At 40.8% G+C, this 21,909-nt stretch overlaps 1 protein-coding gene across 2 annotated transcripts in view; it reads right to left on the bottom strand.

The window, feature by feature from the left end:
* Positions 1–21,909, bottom strand: part of EFHC2 (EF-hand domain containing 2) — a 196,014-nt gene that overhangs the window by 102,863 nt on the left and 71,242 nt on the right. For both annotated transcript variants that reach the window (XR_004180866.1, XM_009197435.3), the window contains exons 4-5: positions 10,944–11,167; positions 86–337 (exon numbers count right to left, since the gene is read on the bottom strand). Coding sequence is in view for 1 of the 2 variants with exons in the window: in XM_009197435.3 (XP_009195699.2) it covers positions 86–337; positions 10,944–11,167 (476 nt within the window). In the remaining variant the exon portion in view is untranslated. The remainder of the gene's footprint in view (positions 1–85; positions 338–10,943; positions 11,168–21,909) is intronic.

Genomic DNA, 21,909 nt, shown 5'->3' with positions numbered 1-21,909 from the left:
AGTCATAACACACAACATTCCAAACAGTGACTCTAGTCTCTTGACTCACAAGCAAATTCAGAAAGTGGTTATGTCCACTGCTCACCTTGGGCAGCTTACTCCTCCGGAGGAACATTTTTATAGCATCTTGGCCTGAGTTGTGTGGAAGCAATTCTTTGATTTCAATAGTATCATCACACAAGAAGTAATGCAGGATGAGTTCTCTACGGTCTCCAAACATTGAGACTGAGTCATCCCACAGGCAGAAGAAACACAAAATCTTGCCATGATACTGGAGGAACTTTTTCAGGGTGTCGAGGGATTCGTAGGGACGTAAGGGCTCTACGTGTTCTAGAACCTGCAAATGGAGAAAATGTCAGTAATAGTTGCAGGGTTTGCATAATCACTTCTAAGATACACACAATCAAGTGACAAATATATAAAGATATATTTTTGGCCAGGTACGGTGGCTCATGCCTGTAATCCCAGCATTTTGGGAGGCCAAAGCGGGAAGATTGAGTTCAGGAGTTCAAGATCAGCCTGGGCAACATGGCAAAAACACAACTCTTTTTTTTTTTTTTTTTTGAGGCGGAGTCTCGCTCTGTTGCCCAGGCTGGAGTGCAGTGGCCGGATCTCAGCTCATTGCAAGCTCCGCCTCCCGGGTTCACGTCATTCTCCTGCCTCAGCCTCCCGAGTAGCTGGGACTACAGGCGCCCGCCACCTCACCCAGCTAGTTTTTTGTATTTTTTAGTAGAGACGGGGTTTCACTGTGTTAGCCAGGATGGTCTCGATCTCCTGACCTCGTGATCTGCCCGTCTCGGCCTCTCAAAGTGCTGGGATTACAGGCTTGAGCCACCGCGCCTGGCCAAAAACACAACTCTTAAAAAAAAACATTAGCCAGGTACGGTGTTACACGCCTGTAGTCTCAGCTACTCGGGAGGCTGAGATGGGAGAATTGTTGACCTCAGGAGGTCAAGGCTGCAGTGAGCTATGTTCACACCACTGCGCTCCAGCCTAGGCAACAGAACATGACCCTGTCTCAAAAAAAAAAGAAAACAAAAAAGATCTACTTTTCTATAGACTATTCTGTGATTTTGTTTTTTAATTTCAACTATGACATAGATACATATGCATCTATAACCAGTTTTAACCTTAAGAATAGAGACAAACAAGTATGAAGAAGTTTTTCATATTAAACATTCATACACTAAATTATACTTCTGGCCAGGCGGGGTGACTCACACCTGTAATCTCAGCACCTTGGGAGGCCAAGGTAGGTGGATCATTTGAGGCCAGGAGTTTGAGACCAGCCTGGTCATCCCTACTAAAAATACAAAAACATTTAGCCAGGTGTGGTGGCAGGCGCCAGTAATCCCAGCTACTCAGGAGGCTGAAGCAGGAGAATTCCTTGAACCTGGGAGGCAGAGGTTGCAGTGAGCCAAGATTGTGCCACTGCACTCCAGCCTGGGCAACAGAGCAATACTCCGTATCTAAATAAATAAATAAATAAATAAATGAAAAAAACTATACTTCTTTAATATTTTTTAAAACTGACTTTTCTCAAAGATTTAAAATTCTTATTTAAGAACAGACAAAACTAATCTATGGTAACAGAAATCAGAATAGTAATTGCCTCCAGGTAGGGAATTTGACCAGAAAGGGGGAGAAAGGAGCTTTCTAAAGTGATAAAAATATTCTACATCTCGATTTTTGTGTTGGTTACTCAACTGCACACATTTTACAAAATGTGTTGACCTATACACTTAAGATTTATACAATTGACTCTATGTTAATTATATCTCAACCAAAAACATAATTTGTCTTTTCACTGGGAAATTCATATGTGTACATAATTCTTACTCATTCAAAGATTTTTGTGAAGGTAAAAGGGAAGAAATATATTCACTGTTTTATTTTAGTTCAAAAAGCTTTAGGTATCAAGGATAAGAATGCCCCAGAGAAACAGGAGCACAGCAAATGGAGAACTTAAGGTCTGCAGAGCCTCTGCCTCGGCTGTCCTCTGGCCCAGGAACCACTAGTTCCATAGTCTTCTTGATGTAACTCTTCCCTCTATTTGCACTTCTGCAGCCCTGTCGTGGAATTAAACTGCCCCCATTTCATCTGATGTAATCAAATAGGACTGTTACATAAAGAAGTGCACACTGACAAGGGAGATGTTATCCCAAATCAGGTTATACAATCTTTTTGTAAATTCTTGAAATTTCTATCTGTTGAGGGCAGTCTAGGTGCAGTCTTAACCCAAGACAGCGGGGAGACATGATGGCTTTCCAAAGACTCTTCAGTCTTATCCCTGATATTTAAATGAAATTATGGGACCACAATTTCAATTGATTGAAAAACGTTTCTTTGGCATTATGAGGCCTCTAAGAAAAGCATTATTGATAATATACCATTGGGATTCTTTTCAGTCTAAGTTAAATTGTTTAATTTTAACTTTACAGTTCAAGACAGCAAACACTGCAGAAGTAAATGTATGAAAGTCAATATAGAAGCCTCTTATTAAACTCCTAATTTCCCAAAGATTTCTATATTTATTGAAGAATTTTCTCCCTGAGGGAATAAATGCTAAAATGATGTTCCCACTCTGAAAGGAAATTATTTAAAACATTTCTTAGCTGTTCTTGGTATTTATTCGCAATTCCTGGCACAAAAGATCTTTTTCTGGGGGTGGCTGGCAAGATGGCCGAATAGGAACAGCTCCGGTCTGCAGCTCCCAGCGAGATCAATGCAGAAGGGGGGTGATTTCTGCATTTCCAACTGAGGTATTCGGCTCATCTCATTGGGACTGGTTAGACAGTAGGTGCAGCCCAGGGAGGGCGAGCCAAAGCAGGGTGGGGCATTGCCTCACCCAGGAAGCGCAAGGGGTCGGGGAACTCCCTCCCCTAGCCAACAGAAGCCATGAAGGACTATGCCATGAGGAACAGTGCACTCCAGCCCAGATACTATGCTTTTCCCATGGTCTTTGCAACCCTCAGACCAGGAGATTTCCTCGGGTGCCTACACCACCAGGGCCCTAGGTTTCAAGCACAAAACTGGGCAGCTGTTTGGGCAGACACCAAGCTAGCTGCAGGAGTTTTTTTTTCATACCCCAGTGGCGCCTGGAACACCAGTGAGACAGAACTGCTCACTCCCCTGGAAAGGAGGTGGAAGCCAGGGAGCCAAGTGGTCTAGCTCAGTGGATCCCAACCCCACAGAGCCCAGCAAGCTAAGACCAATGGCTTGAAATTCTTGCTGCCAGCACAGCAGTCTAAAGTCGATCTGGGATGCTGGAGCTTGGTGGGGGGAGGGGCATCCGCCATTACTGAGGCTTGTGTAGGCAGTTTTCCCCTCAGAGTGTAAACAAAGCCTCCAGGAAGTTCTAACTGGGTGGGGTCCCCCACAGCTTGGCAAAGATTTTGTAGCCAGACTACCTCTCTAGATTCCTTCTCTCTGGGTAAGGCATCACTGAAAGAAAGGCAGCAGCCCTAGTCACAGGCTTATAGATAAAACTTCCATCTTCCTGGGACACAGCACATGGGGGAAGGGGTGGTTGTGGACACAGTTTCAGCAGACTTAAACGTTCCTCCTGCCAGCTCTGAAGAGAGCAGCAGATCTCCTAGCACAGCATTCGAGCTCTGCTAAGGGACAGATTGTCTCCTCAAGTGGGTCCCTGACCCCTGTGCCTCCTGCTAGGAGACACCTCCCAGCAAGGGTTGACAGACACCTCTTACAGGAGACCTCCAGCTGGCATCTGGCGGGTGCACCTCTGGGATGAAGCTTCCAGAGGAAGGAACAGGCAGCATGCAGCCTCCACTGGTGATACCCAAGCAAACAAGGTCTGGAGTGGAGCTCCAGCAAACTCCAGCAGACCTGCAGCAGAGAAGCCTGACTATTAGAAGGAAAACTAACAAACAGAAAGGAATAGCATCAACATCAACAAAAAGGATGTCCAAATGAAAACTCCATCCAAAGGTCACCAACATCAAAGACCAAAGGTAGATAAATCCACAAAGATGAGGAAAAACCAGCACAAAAAGGCTGAAAATTCCAAAAACCAGAACACTTCTTCTCCTCCAAAGGACCACAACTCCTTGCCAGCAAGAGAACAAAACTGGACGGAGAATGAGTTTGATGAATTGACAGAAGTAGGCTTCAGAAGGTGGGTAATAACAAACTCCTCTGAGCTAAAGGAGCATATTGTAACCCAATGCAAGAAAGCTAAGAACCTTGAAAAAAGGTTAGAGGAATTGCTAACTAGAATAACCAGCTTAGAGAAGAACATAAAAGACCTGATGGAGCTGAAAAACACAGCACGAGAACTTTGTGAAGCATACACAAGTATCAATAGCCGAATCGATCAAGCGGAAGAAAGGATATCAGAGATGGAAGATCAACTTAATGAAATAAAGCATGAAGACAAGATAAGAGAAAAAAAGAATGAAAAGGAACAAACAAAGCCTCCAAGAAATATGGGACTATGTGAAAAGACCAAACGTACGTTTGACGTACCTGAAAGTGATAGGGAGAATGGAACCAAGTTGCAAAACACTCTTCAGGATATTATCCAGGAGAACTTCCCCAACCTAGCAAGACAGGCCAACCTTCAAATTTAGGAAATACAGAGGACACCACAAAGATACTCCTCAAGAAGAGAAACCCCAAGACATATAATTGTCAGATTCACCAAGGTTGAAATGAAGGAAAAAGTGTTAAGGGCAGCCAGAGAGAAAGGTCAGGTTACCCACAAAGGGAAGCCCATCAGACTAACAGCAAGCCTCTCTGAAGAAACCCTACAAGCCACAAGAAAGTGGGGGCCAATATTCAACATCTTTAAAGAAAAGAATTTTCAACCCAGAATTTCATATCCAGCCAAACAAGGCTTCATAAGCAAGGGGGAAATAAAATCCTTTACAGACAAGCAAATACTGAAAGATTTTGTCATCACCAGGCCTGCCTTACAGGAGCTCCCGAAGGAAGCACTAAATGTGGAAAGGAAAAACCGGTACCAGCCACCACAAAAACATACCAAATTGTAAAGACCGTCAACGCTATGAAGAAACTGCATCAACTAATGGACAAAATAACCAGCTAGCATCATAATGACAGGATCAAATTCACACATAACAATTTTAACCTTAAATGTAAACAGGCTAAATGCCCCAATTAAAAGACACAGACTGGCAAATTGGATGAAGAGTCAAGACACATCGGTGTGCTGTATTCAGGAGACTCATCTCACATGCAAAGACACACATAGCTCAAAATAAAGGGAGGGAGGAAGATTTACCAAGCAAATGGAAAGCAAAAAAAAGCAGGGGTTGCTATCCTAGTCTCTGATAAAACAGACTTTAAGCCAGCAAAGATCAAAAAAGACAAAGAAGGGCATTTCATAATGGTAAAGAGATCAATGCAACAAGAAGAGCTATCTTAAATATATATGCACCCAATACAGGGGCACCCAGATTCATAAAGCAAGTTCTTAGAGACCTACAAAGAGATTTAGACTTCCACACAATAATAATGAGAGACTTTAACAACCCACTGTCAATATTAGACAGATCAATGAGCCAGAAAATTAACAAGGATATTCAGGACTTGAACTCAGCTCTGGACCAAGCGGACCTAACAGACATCTACAGAACTCTCCACCCCAAATCAACAGATATACATTCTTCTCGGCACCACAATTATTCTAAAGTTGACCACATAATGGGAAGTAAAACATTCCTCAGCAAATGCAAAAGAGCGGAAATCATAACAAACAGTCTCTCAGACCACAGAGCAATCAACTCAGAACTCAGGATTAAGAAATTCACTCAAAACCGCACAACTGCATGGAAACTGAACAACCTGCTCCTGAATGACTACTGGGTAAATAACAAAGTTAAGGCAGAAATAAATAAGTTATTTGAAACAAATGAGAACAAAGACACAACATACCACAATCTCTGGGACACAACTAAAGCGCTGTTTAGAGGGAAATTTATAGCACTAAATGCTATAAATTTATAAATTTATAAACAGGAGAAAGTGGGAAAGATCTAAAATCAACACACTAACATCACAATTAAAAGAACTAGAGAAGCAAGAGCAAACAAATGCAAAAGCTAGCAGAAGGCAAGAAATAACTAAGATCAGAGCAGAACTGAAGGAGATAGAGACATGAAAAATCCTTCAAAAAATCAATGAATCCAGGAGGTAGTTTTCTGAAAAGATCAACAAAAAAGATAGACTGCTAATAGATAGCAGTCTATATAGATAGCAGTCAAAATAGATAGCCAGACAAAGAAAAAAAGTGAGAAGAATCAAATAGACACAATAAAAAACGATAAACAGGATATCACCACTGATCCCACAGAAATACAAACTACCATCAGAGAATAGTATAAACACCTCTACGCAGATAAACTAGAAAATCTAGAAGAAATAAATTCCTGGACACATACACCCTCCCAAGACTAACCCAGGAAGAAGTCAAATCCCTGAATAGACCAATAACAAGTTCTGAAATTGAGGCAGTAATCAATAGCCTACCAACCAAAAAAAGCCCAGGACCAGATCAATTCACAGCCATATTCTACCAGAGGTACAAAGAGGAGCTGGTACCATTCCTTCTGAAACCATTTCAAACAACAGAAAAAGAGGCACTCCTCCCTAACTCATTTTATGAGGCCAGCATCATCCTGATACCAAAACCTGGCAGAGACACAACAATAAAAAAAGAAAATTTCAGGCCAGTATCCCTGATGAAGATCGATGCAAAAATCATGAATAAAATACTGGCAAACCCAATCCAGTAGCACATGAAAAAGTTTATCCATCCAGATCAAGTCAGCTTCATCCCTGGGATGCAAGGCCGGTTCAACATGTGCAAATCAATAAACGTAATGAATTACATAAATAGAACCAATGACAAAAACCACATGATTATCTCAATAGATACAGAAAAGGCCTTCAATAAAATTCAACACCCCTTCATGCTAAAAACTCTCCATAAACTAGATATTGACGGAATGTATCTCAAAATAATAAGAGCTGTTTATGACAAACCCACAGCCAATATCATACTGAATGTGCAAAAGCTGGAAGCATTCCCTTTGAAAGCTGGCACAAGACAAGGATGCCCTCTCTCACCACTCCTATTCAACATAGTATTGGAAGTTCTGGCCAGGGCAATCAGGCAAGAGAAAGAAATAAAGGGTATTCAAATAGGAAGAGAGGAAGTCAAATTGTCTCTATTTGCAGATGACATGATTGTATATTTAGAAAACCCCATCATCTCAGCCCAAAATCTCCTCAAGCTGATAAGCAACTTTGGCAAAGTCTCAGGACACAAAATCAATGTGCAAAAAACACAAGCATTCCTATACACCAATAACAGACAAACAGAGAGCCAAATCATGAGTGAACTCCCATTCACAACTGCTACAAAGAGAATAAAATACCTAGGAATACAATTCACAAGGAATGTGAAGGATCTCTTCAAGGAGAACTACAAACCACTGCTCGAGGAAATAAGGGAGGACACAAACAAATGCTCATGGATAGAAGAATCAATATTGCAAAAATGGTCAGACTGCCCAAAGTAATCTATAGATTCAATGCCATCTCCATCAAGCTACCATTGACTTTCTTTACAGAATTAGAAAAAAACTACTTTAAATTTCATATGGAACCAAAAAAGAGCTCATATAGCCAAGACAATCCTAAGCAAAAAGAACAAAGCTGGAGGCATCACACTACCTGACTTCAAACTATACTACAAGGTTATAGTAACCAAAACAGCATGGTACTGGTACCAAAACAGATATATAGACCAATGCAACAGAAAAGAGGCCTCAGAAATAATACTACACATCTACAACCATCTGATCTTTGACAAACCTGACAAAAACAAGCAATGAAGAAAGGATTCCCTATTTAATAAATGGTGTTGGGAAAACTGGCTAGCCATATGCAGAGAACTGAAACTGGACCCCTTCCTTACACCTTATACAAAAATTAACTCAAGATGGATTAAAGACTTAAACATAAGACCTAAAACCATAAAAACTCTAAAGAAAACCTAGGCAATACCATTCAGGACATAGGCAGGGAAAAAGACTTCATGACTAAAACACCAAAAGCATGGCAACAAAAGCCAAAATTGACAAATGGGATCTAATTATGCTAATGAGCTTCTGCACAGCAAAAGAAACTATCATCAGAGTGAACAAGCAAACTACAGAATGGAAGAAAATTTCTGCAACCTATCCATCTGACAAAGGGCTAATATCCAGAATCTACAAGGAACTTAAACAAATTTACAAAACAAAAAAAAAAACATAAAAAAGTGGGCAAAGGATATGAACAGACACTTCTCAAAACAAGACATTTATATGGCCAACAAACATATGAAAAAAAGCTCATCATCACTGGTCATTAGAGAAATGCAAATCAAAACCACAATGAGATACCATCTCACGCCAGTTAGAATGGTGATCATTGGGAGGCTGAGGCAGGTGGGTCACGAGGTCAGGAGTTCAATACCAACCTGGCCAAGACGGTGAAACCCCGTCTCTACTAAAAATACAAAAAAAAAAAAAAAAATTAGCCGGATGTGGTGGCAGGCCCCTGTAATCCCAGCTACTCAGGAGGCTGAGGCAGAGAATTGCTTGAACCCGGGAGGCAGAGTTTGCAGTGAGTCAAGATCGCGCCACTGCACTGCAGCCTGGACAACAGAGTGAGACTCCATTTCGGAAGAAAAAAAAAAAAAGAATGGCAATCATTAAAAAGTCAGGAAACAACAGATGTTGGAGAGGATGTGGAAAAATAGGAATGCTTTTACACTGTTCATGGGAGTGCAAATTAGTTCAACCATTATGAAAGACAATGTGGCAATTCCTTAAGGATCTAGAACCAGAAATACCATTTGACCCAGCAATCCCATTACTGGGTATATACCCAAAGGATTATAAATCATCCTACTATAAAGACACATGCACATGTATGTTTACTGCAGCACTATTCACAATAGCAAAGACTTGGAACCAATGCAAATGCTCATCAATGATAGACTGGATAAAGAAAATGTGGCACGTATACACCATGGAATACTATGCAGTCATTAAAAAGGATGAGTTCACGTCCTTTGTAGGGACATCGATGAAGTTGGAAACCATCATTCTCTGCAAACTAACACAGGAACAGAAAACCTAACACTCCATGTTCTCACTCATAAATGGGAGTTGAACAATGAGAACACATGGACACAGGGAGGGGAACATCACACACCAGGGCCTATCAGGGGATGGGGGGATAGGGGAGGGATAGCATTAGGAGAAACACCTAATGTAGATGATGGGTTGATGGGTGCAGAAAACCACCATGGCACGTGTATACCTATGTAACAAACCTGCACATTCTGCACATATATCCCAGAACTTAAAGTATAATTTTAAATAAATATATATATATATTTTCTTCATAAACCTATGAAATCCCATGATGCTCTGTGCATTTTCATATAATCCATCATCATTCACAATCACTATCATGTAACAACAACTGTTAGTGAATGAGTGTAGCCATATGCAAAGGGTGGCAATTCATTTGGATCCATTTCCTTCAAATTCTCTCTGCTGATTCTAAATTCTTTCTATTTATCTAGACTCTTTCATCCAGGGCATTTGGAAAAACTAAAAATGAATCCAAACCAAAAATATCCCTTTGTACATCAATATACAGGCATTTCACCTTAAATATTCCAAGATCAACAATATATATATTTCTCCAGAGGGTTGTATGCCTACAACAACATTAAAGAATAATTTTGTTGGGGCTGGGAGGCAGGAATAGATGAATGATCCTACAAGTGGCTTTTAAAAAGAGATCAAAACAGAATCCAAAGAGAATTTTGTTCTAAATTTTGTTACCTCTCTGCAAGGAAATGAATTGTAAGTTTTAAAACAATAAAAATCAGACAACACTCATCTATGGGGATCGAAATGAGGACAGCAGTTGTCTGTGGTGGGGAGTGGGATTGATAGGAAAAACACATGAGGGGACTTTCTGGGGGAAGAGAAATGCTCTACATCTCAATCTGGGGGTAGGTTATAGGGGTACATGTATTTGTTAAGACTCATCCAACTGTACACTTAATTTCTGTGTATTTTACTGTGTGTAATTACACTTCAATAGAAAAGGAAAAAGGAAACAAGTGATGATGATGGAAATCAGGGTAAGAGTCAAGAGATTTGCGATCCAGTCCCAGCAAAGAGATTAGCTGGGTGTGCCACCTTCTACCCCTGTGAGTGTTCAAATTCTTCTAGAAAACAGAATTTGGGCCCAGGGACTGTTTAAAACATAGGAAGACAAAAATAATACTAAAAATATTGAGTCTTTACTCCCTTACCCTAGCTGGGGTCAGATGTTGTACACAAATATCATTTCCTAAAGGGGGTACACCAGAATCATGGTCCTCCTTATTCTTCCAGAGCATCTCGGCATTCCAATGCCGCCCTAAGAGGACCTGGAATTTCCTAGGGGGAAGTAAAAAGGTGTACCCAAGGCTTGGTTCACTAAATCACTAGTATAGAAGCAAAGATCTTTCTAGCCAGTTAGGCAACTAAAATGCAAAAACACAAGCCAAGGAAGTGTGGATACAATTCATACACCATCAGTGACCACAAAGCCAGTTGTGGGTGTCTAGAAACTGTCTCACCTGTGCAGTTCACTGAAGACTCCTACTACCTGAAAGAGAGACTCTCCACAGAGAGAATTGGGGTGAGGCAGTGAGGAAGTCATTCCTGCTCTGTGGCTAACACTCAGCCTTCCCTCTGGCCCAAAGAATAACAAAACAACTGGAATAACTATGGCCCTAAAAGGTCTTTGACATCTGCATCAGGAGTACAAACACCCTTTACTGACTTTCCAAAGGAATTTTTATTTTGAAGACAAGAACTCAATGAACGTCAATTCCTTACCTCTCTCCGAATCTTCATGTAAGGATCTTCTGGACATGGTACTGGGGGATTCACTTTGACCCCTATTTTCCTCAAAAAGTTTCTTGTGAATGCATCACAATCATAAATCTTGAATGTCCGACCATAGAAGACAACCTCTGTGCCGACATTAAAATGATACACAGTATAAAACTGATCCTCATCAGGAGGCGGGAGAGTAATCCGATGACGCCGGATAGAAGTCCCTATGGCATGAAAGAAAATACAACTGTTTTATCATGTGGCTATCAAGTAAGAAGATGCAGCACATTCACTAACAACCCCAAATACTTTCCCGCAACAGAAAACTGGGCAAAGGGCTCATTCCAGGAAGCAGCATTAGCACGTTCCAACTCCGAGGGAGTCAGAAGGAGCTGAGACTTCTGAGGTTCAGAGCTCTGTGGCCAGCCTTGCACGTGGTTAGAGTTGCCTAAGTGGTGGCTGGGAAGTATTTTAATAAACCATAAAGACTAGGGTGAGGATGGGGGATGAAGGAAAGGGGACATAGGCAGAATGACCAAAAATACCAGACCCTGCCATTATGTCTTTTCCCAGAACAAGCCTGTTCACATTCAGCCACCAGCAAGCACTCAATGTGGGCATACTCAACAAGGCATTAAGGCACCAATGCAGAGTACTCACAAAAATGTGTACTCATGGCTCAAAAAAAAAAAAGGAAAAAAAAAAAGCTAATAAGCTTTGGAATGATAGGTGCCAACACTGACTTAGAAGTTTCAATAAGGATGAATGACTTTTGGCTGCTGTGAAGTTTCATGGAATCTTCTTTCCTCTATCAACCTATTTTTCCTCCTCCTTCCTCTATAGCCTCTGTCCACCTCCACCCAAGCACTACCTCAAGTTTTATCAGAGTCTTCATAGTTCTAGCCAGTGCTCTGCGCCAAAAGCTCTAGGTCTCATCCCATCTTCTACTTCCAGCCCTGATGCCCATTCATTTCTCCTCATGGTGGCTGGAGAATATGTTCCCAGGGTCCCCACGTATATCCAAAAGAGTGGTCAGCCACTGGAGGTAAAAGGGTTCCTTGCCTACATGAGTGTATCAACTACACCACACCATACCAGCCAAGTTACCCAAATATTGCTGCAATCTGTTGTCCAGGATTGTTTAGGGGCCAGGCATGGTGGCTCATGCCTGTAACCCCACCACTATCGGAGGCCGAGACAGGCAGATTGCTTGAGCCCAAGAGTTTGAGACCAGCCTGGGCAACATGGCAAAATTCTGTCTCTACAAAAGAAAAAAAAATTAATTAAAAAAAACATTAGCTGGGTGTGGTGGTGCCCACATGTGGTCCTAGCTACTCGGGAGGCTGAAAGGTGGGAGGATTGCTTGAGCCCAGGAGGTTGAGGCTAGAGTTAGCCATGATCCTGCCACTGTACTCTCTCGGACAACAGAGCGAGACCCTGTCTCAAAAAAAAAAAAAGAATTGTTTAGGGTTTGAGATTTTATCCTACTTGCAAGATGACAAGTTAGCCTTCCATAGTTTCACGGATGCTGGTAGAAGACAGAAGGTGCCTTGGTCAGAGACAAAAGGCAGTTTATTAATCAACAGCAGTAAGAGTAGCCTGAATATCAGCATTTCTTGTTCCAGTTTCCTAAGCCCCAATTCCCATAGGATGACACAATAAGGGCCAGGTAACATTTGTACATGCAGTGGGTTACGTTACAGGAGAGGAACCCTTAGCTTAGGGAACCCAAATCTTCTATAAATAGCAATAAGCATCCCTGCTCTTTATCTCAGAGGGAGCTACTATCTTTATTAGACTTTATTCTGGAAGGAGACACTAAGCCTCTATCTTCCAAGGCTATAAGCAAACCTATACTTTGCTCCAGAGGGAGAGATTATTTTTGTCTTCCACAGCTACTTGCTATATAAACATCCTTGAAGAGATAGTCCAGAACAAAGAGAAGTCAGTGCCTCTGCTTGCAAGAGATACAGAAATGCATGATACCCATGGAGAATTGTCTCTCAATATCTGTAACTGACTTAGGCCTGAGAATCTATCCAAGAACAAAGAGAAAAAGGAAAGCAGAGCAAACTGCGGATCTAATGATTCAATAAAAATTGGCTTGTGGGAACTCTGCATGGAGGTATTTTAATATGAAGATGTCAACCTATCTTCTTTGTATTTTATACAGCACTGAAAATGGTGCCTTTTCTCAAAGTCTAGAGCCACTTAGAAATTAGTCATTCCTTATTCATTAAGGAATATTTAATGAATATCTTTATGTGCCAGGAACTGTGTTGGGCTCTCTTCCATTATTCTACTTATCATCTTTTCACTCTGTTGAGGGGAAATTAACTAAAATCATTTTTGGCTTCTTTTCTTTGTAGCAATTTTTAATTACTTGGTGCATTAAATTAAAATAATAAAACTATAAAATTAGAACCGGCCTAGAATATTTTTAAATGTACTACATAAAAGATGATATAATTTTACTGCAAAAAAATTATACTTCAATTAGTCTTTAATTCATAGCACTGAAAACAGCATGCAAATTATTTAATCATTCACGATTAGACATTTAGAACAAATTGCATACTTAAACATGTATAAAAGGATGGGCATTTCAGGTATTTTCAGGAACCATTATATACTACTTTAAAAATACTTATATTGTGACAGTTTTTAAAATATATAAGAATTATTCAACAGTCAGGAGCTTCTTCAAAAATTCCATCTATCTTGAATTTTTACTTCATTATAGAAATTCAAATAAGCAAGTTAGTGATGATTTTTGTTCCATAAGACTTTGAATAGGAGTCCTATATTTTTCTAGGTGGGAAAAACTGGCCCACCCACTGGACTTTTAAATAATACTAATCACAATCATCATCATAGCCCTAGGAAAAACTTCCACTTACATTTTCTCATTTAATCCTCAATAATTCTATAAGGCAGATAATACATGAAATATGAATACTCAGTTTAAGGATGAGAAAACCAAAGCTCAGAGTGGTTAAATGCCATGCCCAAGGTCATGCCCTAACAAATGGCAGTAAAAGATCTTGAAGTTGGGCTTTCAGACTCTAACGAAATACCATTACTTTCCATAGTTTGCCCTGAGCTCTATCTCACTGTACTGCAGCTACATATGACTTGAGGAGGAAGAGCCATAGGCATAACAGGATGGAAATGGATAAAAGAGCTACCAGCCACCATGAAAAGAAAAGAGAGATGATGAAGCTGCTCTTCTGAAAGAACAGCCTCTCTGCTCTAAGGGGAAGTTTCCAGAGATGCCCACCCACTGCTATGGCAATGCACCCTGCAGGGCCTGCCCCACCAGGTGACTTGCCTGCAGGAGCCTGCAGATTTCAAGCCCCCCCAACTCTTCCTTCTCTTAGCCTCTACACTTCTCTCACTAGATGCTTCTCAGAAAAGGCTAGGGAAGTTCTTGGTGTTAAAAAAAAGAGTCCTGAGTCCTGAATACCCATGAGTTAGAAAGAAAAGGCAGGTCTAACACTAACAGTAAAGTTTTGATAACCAAAAATCTAATGTCACAATTCCATATTAATCAGAAAACCAATGTGGGCCATTCGAAATGTACAGTTGCACATGAGAGCTTTCAATAACATATGCATAGGGTTTCTGAACTGTGTCCTTTGAGAATTAAAATTTCTAATTATCAGAATTTGTATGTTTTTAGTCTTCCACGATAAATGGCAGAAACTCCATCAGCAGGAATTTGTTCTGGGATGTCAAAGAAATGGGCAGGATATCATGTCCTTGGCCCACATTGAAGAGCAGGTGAAATCATCAAGGTAGATAAATCAAGATATTGTTACAAAATAGAAAAACAACTAAAGCACTGTATTTGCCCTTTAAATTTTCGGGTGTTTATCTTAACTGCCCCACAAAGACTATTAGGACACATGTCCAGGGATCAGATGCCTGCTTTCCAGCTTTTCTTCATCTTCATGTTTTACATCTCTCTTCCTTTGTAAAAGCCCTGCTATCAGGCTATACTTTTCAAGCTTTAACTTTTTAACATTTCCCTGTGGTTTAGATCAAAGTGACCATATATCCATTTATGTTTAATGTGTTTTCATGTTATTCAGTTGGGACTTGCCTTAGATCTTTGCTCATACCACTAAATTTACTTTTCTGGAATTCACCTTCCAGAATTAAGACTCCAAACTCTCACCTCTATTTTATTTTTTATTTATTTATTTATTTTTTTGAGACAGGGTCTCATATGGTTGCCTAGGCTACAGTGCAGTGGCATGATCATGGATCAATGCAGCCTCAACCTCCCAGGCTCAAGTGACCCTCCCTACCTCAGCCTCCCGAGTAGCTGAGATTACAGGCATGCACCACCACGCCTGGCTAATTTTTTATTTTTTGTAGAGACAGAGTCTTGCTTTGTTGCCCAGGCTGGTCTTGAACTCCTGGCCTCAAGCAATCCTTTTGCCTCGGCCTCCCAAAGTGCTGGGATTACAGGCGTGAGCCACTGCACCTAGGTCACCTCTATTTTAATTTAAGTATGTTAATTTCATTTTAGTAATGCTGCAGACTTAGAGTACACCCAAGTCTAGAGGCAGATATTTCTTAGGTAAATGAAGATATAACTGCAATTGCCACTTGTCATCCCATCTACAAGTTTGTGCCCTAAAAATACTAAGAGCCTTAACCACAATCACATATAACAGAGTCTTTTCTTCCTCTTGTGCTTACTATATATTCCTCCACTAAAATGACTTGTATACTTTTACTTTTATTTTTCTAACATGTTACCTTTAGAGTTTTGGTTTCACAAGAATAACTATTTTTATATACATAACCTGGCACCCACCTCGCAGCACAAGAGTAAGAAGTTTAAAATTCCACATTTCTGCTCACAATAAGAAACAGTAACCCTATGCATCTCCCCCTTAGCCACTGAATAAGCACCAAAATAACAGATGCTTTAATGTCCTCTTGCATGACCACCTTCTTGCCCAGTTTTCCCTATTCAATCTATGATCTGCTTCCAAATACTTCCCAATTTATTGTCCCACCACTTTATCTCATGTTGCTCCTTTTGACTATTCTGCCTTTCTCTTCCATCTTTATCTAGAGAAACTTTTGAGGTACCATTCAAATGCCAGCTTCTCTAGTGGATACTGGCTTTTCCTCCTCTGATCCCTCAGGTACCTGGTTCCCTCCCCAGTGTTCACCCTCTAGGGTCACCAGATTTAGCAAATTAAAATATAGGCTGCTCAGTGAAATCTGAATTCCAGATAAACAACGAAGAATTCTTTTTTTTTTTTTTTCCACCCAGGCTGGAGTGCAGTGGTGTGATCTCAGCTCAGTGCAACCTCCGCCTCCTGGATTCAAGTGATTCTCCTGCCTTAGCCTCCTGAGTAGCTGGGATTATAGGCATGTGCCACCACGCCCAGCTAATTTTTATATTTTTAGTCGAGACGAGGTTTTGCTATGTTGGTCAGGCTGGTCTACAAACTCCTGGCCTCAAGTTATCAGCCCACCTCCGCCTCCCAAAGTGCTGGGATTACAGGTGTAAGTCACCATGTCCAGCCAAATTCTTTAATATAACTATGTCCTATGCAATATTTGGGACATAGTTATACTAAAAACTTCACTGCTTACCTGAAATTCAAATATAACTGAGTATCTTATACTTCATCTGGCAACCTTCCCACCACCCTTCCACCACTTTATGGGATATAATACCTAAATACAGTATATGCCCAATAAGAGTGAATGGCATATGAATGAATGACTTCTATTTTGTGTGATTACATTTGCTTGATCAAGTAGATTATCTTAGAGTAATAAAAATATATATAAGAAATACTACCTTTTTAAGGGGCCAAAACAAGTCATTAGTGGAAATCAGTGTTCTCAACTAAGATGAACTAAGAACCACAGGGAAGCCAGTTCTTGACCCCATGTCTACAGAAGAAAAAATTCTGGGATGGGCTAGGAGATTCTGAGAATCACTTTCAACTGAGAACAACTGGTATAGACCATAAAAGAAAATCATGGCACATTTCTAATCATTATGCTTTCTTTAGCACAGATTAGTCTGGACTTGGTGTATTTAACTGACAATTATTCTGCTAGACAATTAGAGGTAAAACTACTGGGTTAACCTCTGACATTCTTGGCTTGATATAATGTTGTTTTAACTACATTCCAGCAGAAAAGCAACACATTCTATAAATATAACACATCTAACCGAAAAGAGAGTGATGTCCTGGCAAGAAATGAAAGCAAGCCTTGAAGTGCAACACTGGCTTTCTTGACTCATAACACACACAAATCTTCTTGCCAACAAGAACTTGTGAATATTAAAAATATGTTGTTCTGATTAGAAGCTGCATGAATGCCTATTTTGGTACCATGCTAATAGATGCCTCTTTTGTTTCTGGCTGATTCCAAACTCCCCCCACCGTAAAAAGTTACATGATAATAGAGGCAACTAAAAGGGAGCAGGGGAGGGTTATAATTCCTCCAGTTGCACAAATTTTCAAATGGTCACACAAGAAACAAATGCATCTGACCTCCAAATTCATTTAGAAAATATCAAAATCCTATGGAAGTGACAGGAAGACCATCAATGCACGGCACCTAATCTTGACCATTTGCCTCTTCCCAGGGCCCAGATGCATGGAAAGCAAGCCCAGGCCACTCGTCACAACTGAAAGAAACACTACCTACCCTGTCCCACTGACACCTGAACCACTGGCTCATTAAGTGTATTTTCTTTTTTCCAATCGCTTAATTTAGAAAAGCTCGAAGAAGGCATTTAAATGATTTTTCAAACTATCTGCAGTCCAAATAGACCTTCCTTAACAAGAATTCTCATATTAAATATTTCAAGAGAGACTGGTTTCTCTCTAAACAAAGCTTGGTGACAGAGTGTTATTCATGTTTGCTTTCTACAGGATTTGCTACAGCCTTCCAAATTTCTCTACTCTGCTAACAAATTCAATGTCATTACGCAGCGTGATTACTGTATATTCTATACACAACTCTTGAGCTGTGTCTTCACACAGGGAAATGTCCTGACCACAGTGAACCAATAAAAAATTCGGAAAATTTCCAGAGACTTTAAAATTGTCTTTTACTCAGGTCTTTTTTTCCTGAGCCTTTATGATAGCATTCCTCCCTCCTTACACAAGAATGATTTTCAAGTACATCATTATGACTATCTTCGGCTTGCCTTTGGAATCTGCCTATGTGAGATTTGAAATCAAGAGTCTGAAAGAATTGAAGTCTTAATAAAAGCCTTTCCAAGATTCTAAAAGAAGTCACATTTCATATTTCTTCTTGGATAGTTTAATAAAACTAAGATGAACTGGACAGGAGCCAGTGAGCTATAGGATTATGAGCTTTCACTTGAAAGGTAATAATGAAAACAATAATGCAAGTCACTAACCCAGGCCTGGGGTGTCCTGTGACCTCCAGTCTATCATTTTTGCAAGTTTGGTGTCATGGTGGGAAAGTAATCAGAAAATAAGCAGAGCTTAGTTACAGAATATCAGAACAAAATGTTTCGATAAAAACCTGTAAGAATTTTTTTTTGCTACAGCAATACTATTACATAATCAAATACACATAAGTAAAATAGATATCCACAGAAATTATAAATTGTAAATTCTTTGTTCTTAAATAATCTTCAACCATTTTCTAATGCATTCTCGCCACTCTTTAAAAACTGCCTTATATGTTTTAAATGACCCTAAAGAATCTAAAACCTCTTGTCTCTTTGTAAAATGTCATACTTTTAACCTTAAAATTTGTGAAAACCTGTTTTTAAAATGTTAAGGTATTTCCCTATTTCCTGAAAGATTTACCATTAAGCCAAATTCACCAAATAAAATGGCCAGGGAGTGGATAGTGTGTCAGTTAGAACACAAAGAACAATGAGGACAGCTCATAATACCTCCTCATACTAATCTTCCTCTTTTCCCACCACTAGTAAAACCAAGTAGAGACACTAAACTGAATTCTCTTTCTCTTTCCGTCACCTCACCAGTGGCTCTCCTCTAACATGGTAGAATAGCCTGGTCATGATTTGGGCACCTCTGATTCCCAATCTCCATTTCTAGTCTTGACTCTTTTCCTGAAAACACATCCCAAGTTTCCACCTGCCTGGAGGGACATCACCACACAGATGTCCTAACACCCCTTCAAAGGCCTCATGCCCTGAAACATACCCCAGCTTCAAATCCCAATCCTGTTTCTTGCTCTGTGCTCCTGGGCTTTATAAAGGTATCATGACTCAACCACAGAGACCTCTGAGGCCGATACAGTTTGGATATTTGTCCCCTCCAAATCTCATGATGAAATGTGATCCCCAATGTTGGAGGTGGGGCCTGCTGGGAGGTGTTTGGGTCATGGGGGTGGATCTCATATGAATGTCTTTGTGTTGTCCTCGCAGTAATGAGTGAGTTCTTTCTGTTGGTAACGGTAAAATCTGATTGTTAACAAGAGCCCGGCATCCCCTCCTTTCTCTCTTGCTCCCCGTCTTGCCATGTGACACGCCTGCTCTCCCTTCACCTTCCACCACAAGTAAACGCTTCCTGAGGCCTCACCAGATGCAGAAGCTGGTACCATGCTTCTTGTACAGTCTGCAGAACTGTGAGCCACATAATCCTCTTTTCTTTATAAATTACCCAGCCCCAGGTATTCCTTTAGAGCAATGCAAAACAGGCTGAGCAAACTACCTCCCTACGCCTGTTTCCTTTTCTGTAAAAGCTGATAGTGACAATAACTATTTTAGATGGTCATCAGAAGATTAAATGAGATAATGATAAGGTAGGCACTTTTTCATTAGATATTCCCCCCCTCACTCTCTGTATTTAATCACAGGCCAATGCCTATCAACTCTGCCAACCAAATGTCTCTCAAATCCTTCCCTAATTTTCTGTTCCTACAATCATTGTCCTGGTTTGGACACTCAGCATTTCTAGCCTGAACAATTGCAAAACTCTTGGACTGGTGGCCTTGCTCCCTTTCCTTTCCAATCTGGTGGCCTATTATTGCTCCATGAGATAGGGCTATGATGGGACTCAGTCCTTTTGTCCATTTTCCCAAAACACAGCACAGTGCCTGACACAGAGTAGGCATCCAACAAACACTTCTTGGCAATGCTGGCTGGCTCCAAATTCATTATTCCAACCACCAGACACGATGAAGCCACGCTCTAAGAAAAACCTCAATCTCATGAGCATTGAAGGAAGTCAATGTAATGAGGTTGCATGACCACCTTATTCTCAGAGCCCATGGCCCTCAAATTCCTGCTTCTCCCCCTTGTACTCATTGTGGTATATCAATACAGAGCCCATAGGCCTAGATTAGTAATTAGAAAGCAAAATTTGTTCAACATAGGCAGAAATCATGAGATGTGTTAAATAACAATAGGAAGGTAGGCTAAATAGAGCATGGGCATGTTAAACATAGAAAGAAAGGGATGGAAAAACCAAAAGATAACTGATCTTCAGTAGGTCGTAAATATACATGAGGCACCTGGGCTCTAAATATTCATGATATGTTAAATATAGAAGGGACACTAAATATTCATGAGCACCCAATATTTATGAGGCCTCAATTTGGCCACTCATTCATCGGTGACACCCATTTTGGCCCCATGTGACCTCTGCCCAAGAAACACAAACAAAACCCAAGACTATTCAGCAGGCTTATTGACAAGCTACAGCCATGGCCAGGCACACTTCTCCCTGCATCTCTCCAACAGAGCAAGGGTGTGCCCTCAGCCCGAGGCCCCTTCTGTCTGTGGTTCTACTTGCTTGACCCTCAATTCTGGTCTCCAAACCATACTAGTAGCAGGGAAGGTTAGTGAAGCAGAGACAGAACCATTGCTGATGCCAGGATTCAGGCAGTATGGTCCTTCTGCCTACTTGTACCCTGTCCCAAGTGTGTGAACCTACCCTATCTCTTTCCCTCGTTTCTCATCATGTGTTTTAAATTACTTTAATGTATCATGTGATTCATGGATTTTAATGTGATCCATAAGCCTTGTGTTTTGTGTCCTCTGGGACAGCCTGCATGTATAATTCTCAAAGGCCACCACTGCATATAGGTGACATCCCACACAACACTCTCCCTGCCGCATACAGAACAGATTGTAGGAGGAGAAAGAATGGAAACAGAGAGATCACGTTAGGCAGATATTCCATTCCTCTAGTCAACATATGAGGGTAACTTGAATGAGGATGGTACAGAAGGGGATAGAAAGACATGGACATATTCAGGATATGTTTTTCTAGGAGAATGAAGAATAGGGATGGTAGTTATGAGCAAGTGGGGAAAGTAAAAGGAGTAGAGATTATAGTTAGAGAAGGCAATTTCAGAGACTGAGATACTGGAGGTGGCAATACTCTAAAAGGCAAAGAAACAACAACACACCCAAGAATCAGCTCCTCAAGGAACTAAGTACCCTGAAAGGTCATTTACACCAGCGACCAAACAAACACTCAAATCGTCTCATACTTCTAGCAGGCTGTCAGTGAAAAACAACCCCTGACCTGCCCCCAGGGCCATCAATTTACATGAGGGAACAAACAAGTCTGTGACTCTCCTCTCCTCCGCCCCTACACCAGACCCCTAACCCCAACCCTATCCAGGTCCATTCCCTACAACTTCCAGCAGCTCTCTGCCAGAAAGCTCTTCCTCTTATTGACCTGAACTCTGATCCCTAGGTCCCATCCATGAAGACATGAAGATACAGAAATAAGGTCACCCCTTCTCCACATGACACCTTTAGATTCCTGAGGACATTTATCAAGCACACTTGAGTCTCCCCATTACAGACAAATATCCCTTTTCACTATTCTGTCTTGCACATGGCAAATGTTCAGTTCTTTCACCGTCGTAGTTGCTGTCCCCTGAAGTCAACCAGAACTCAGCAGCATCCCAAGAGAAGGACCCACAGCACAAACAGAAGAAATCAGTCACCTCCATT

This window comes from Papio anubis, chromosome X (assembly GCF_008728515.1).
Source record: "Papio anubis isolate 15944 chromosome X, Panubis1.0, whole genome shotgun sequence".
Taxonomy (NCBI): Eukaryota; Metazoa; Chordata; class Mammalia; order Primates; family Cercopithecidae; genus Papio; species Papio anubis.
This window is presented reverse-complemented; position numbering and strand designations above follow the sequence as displayed.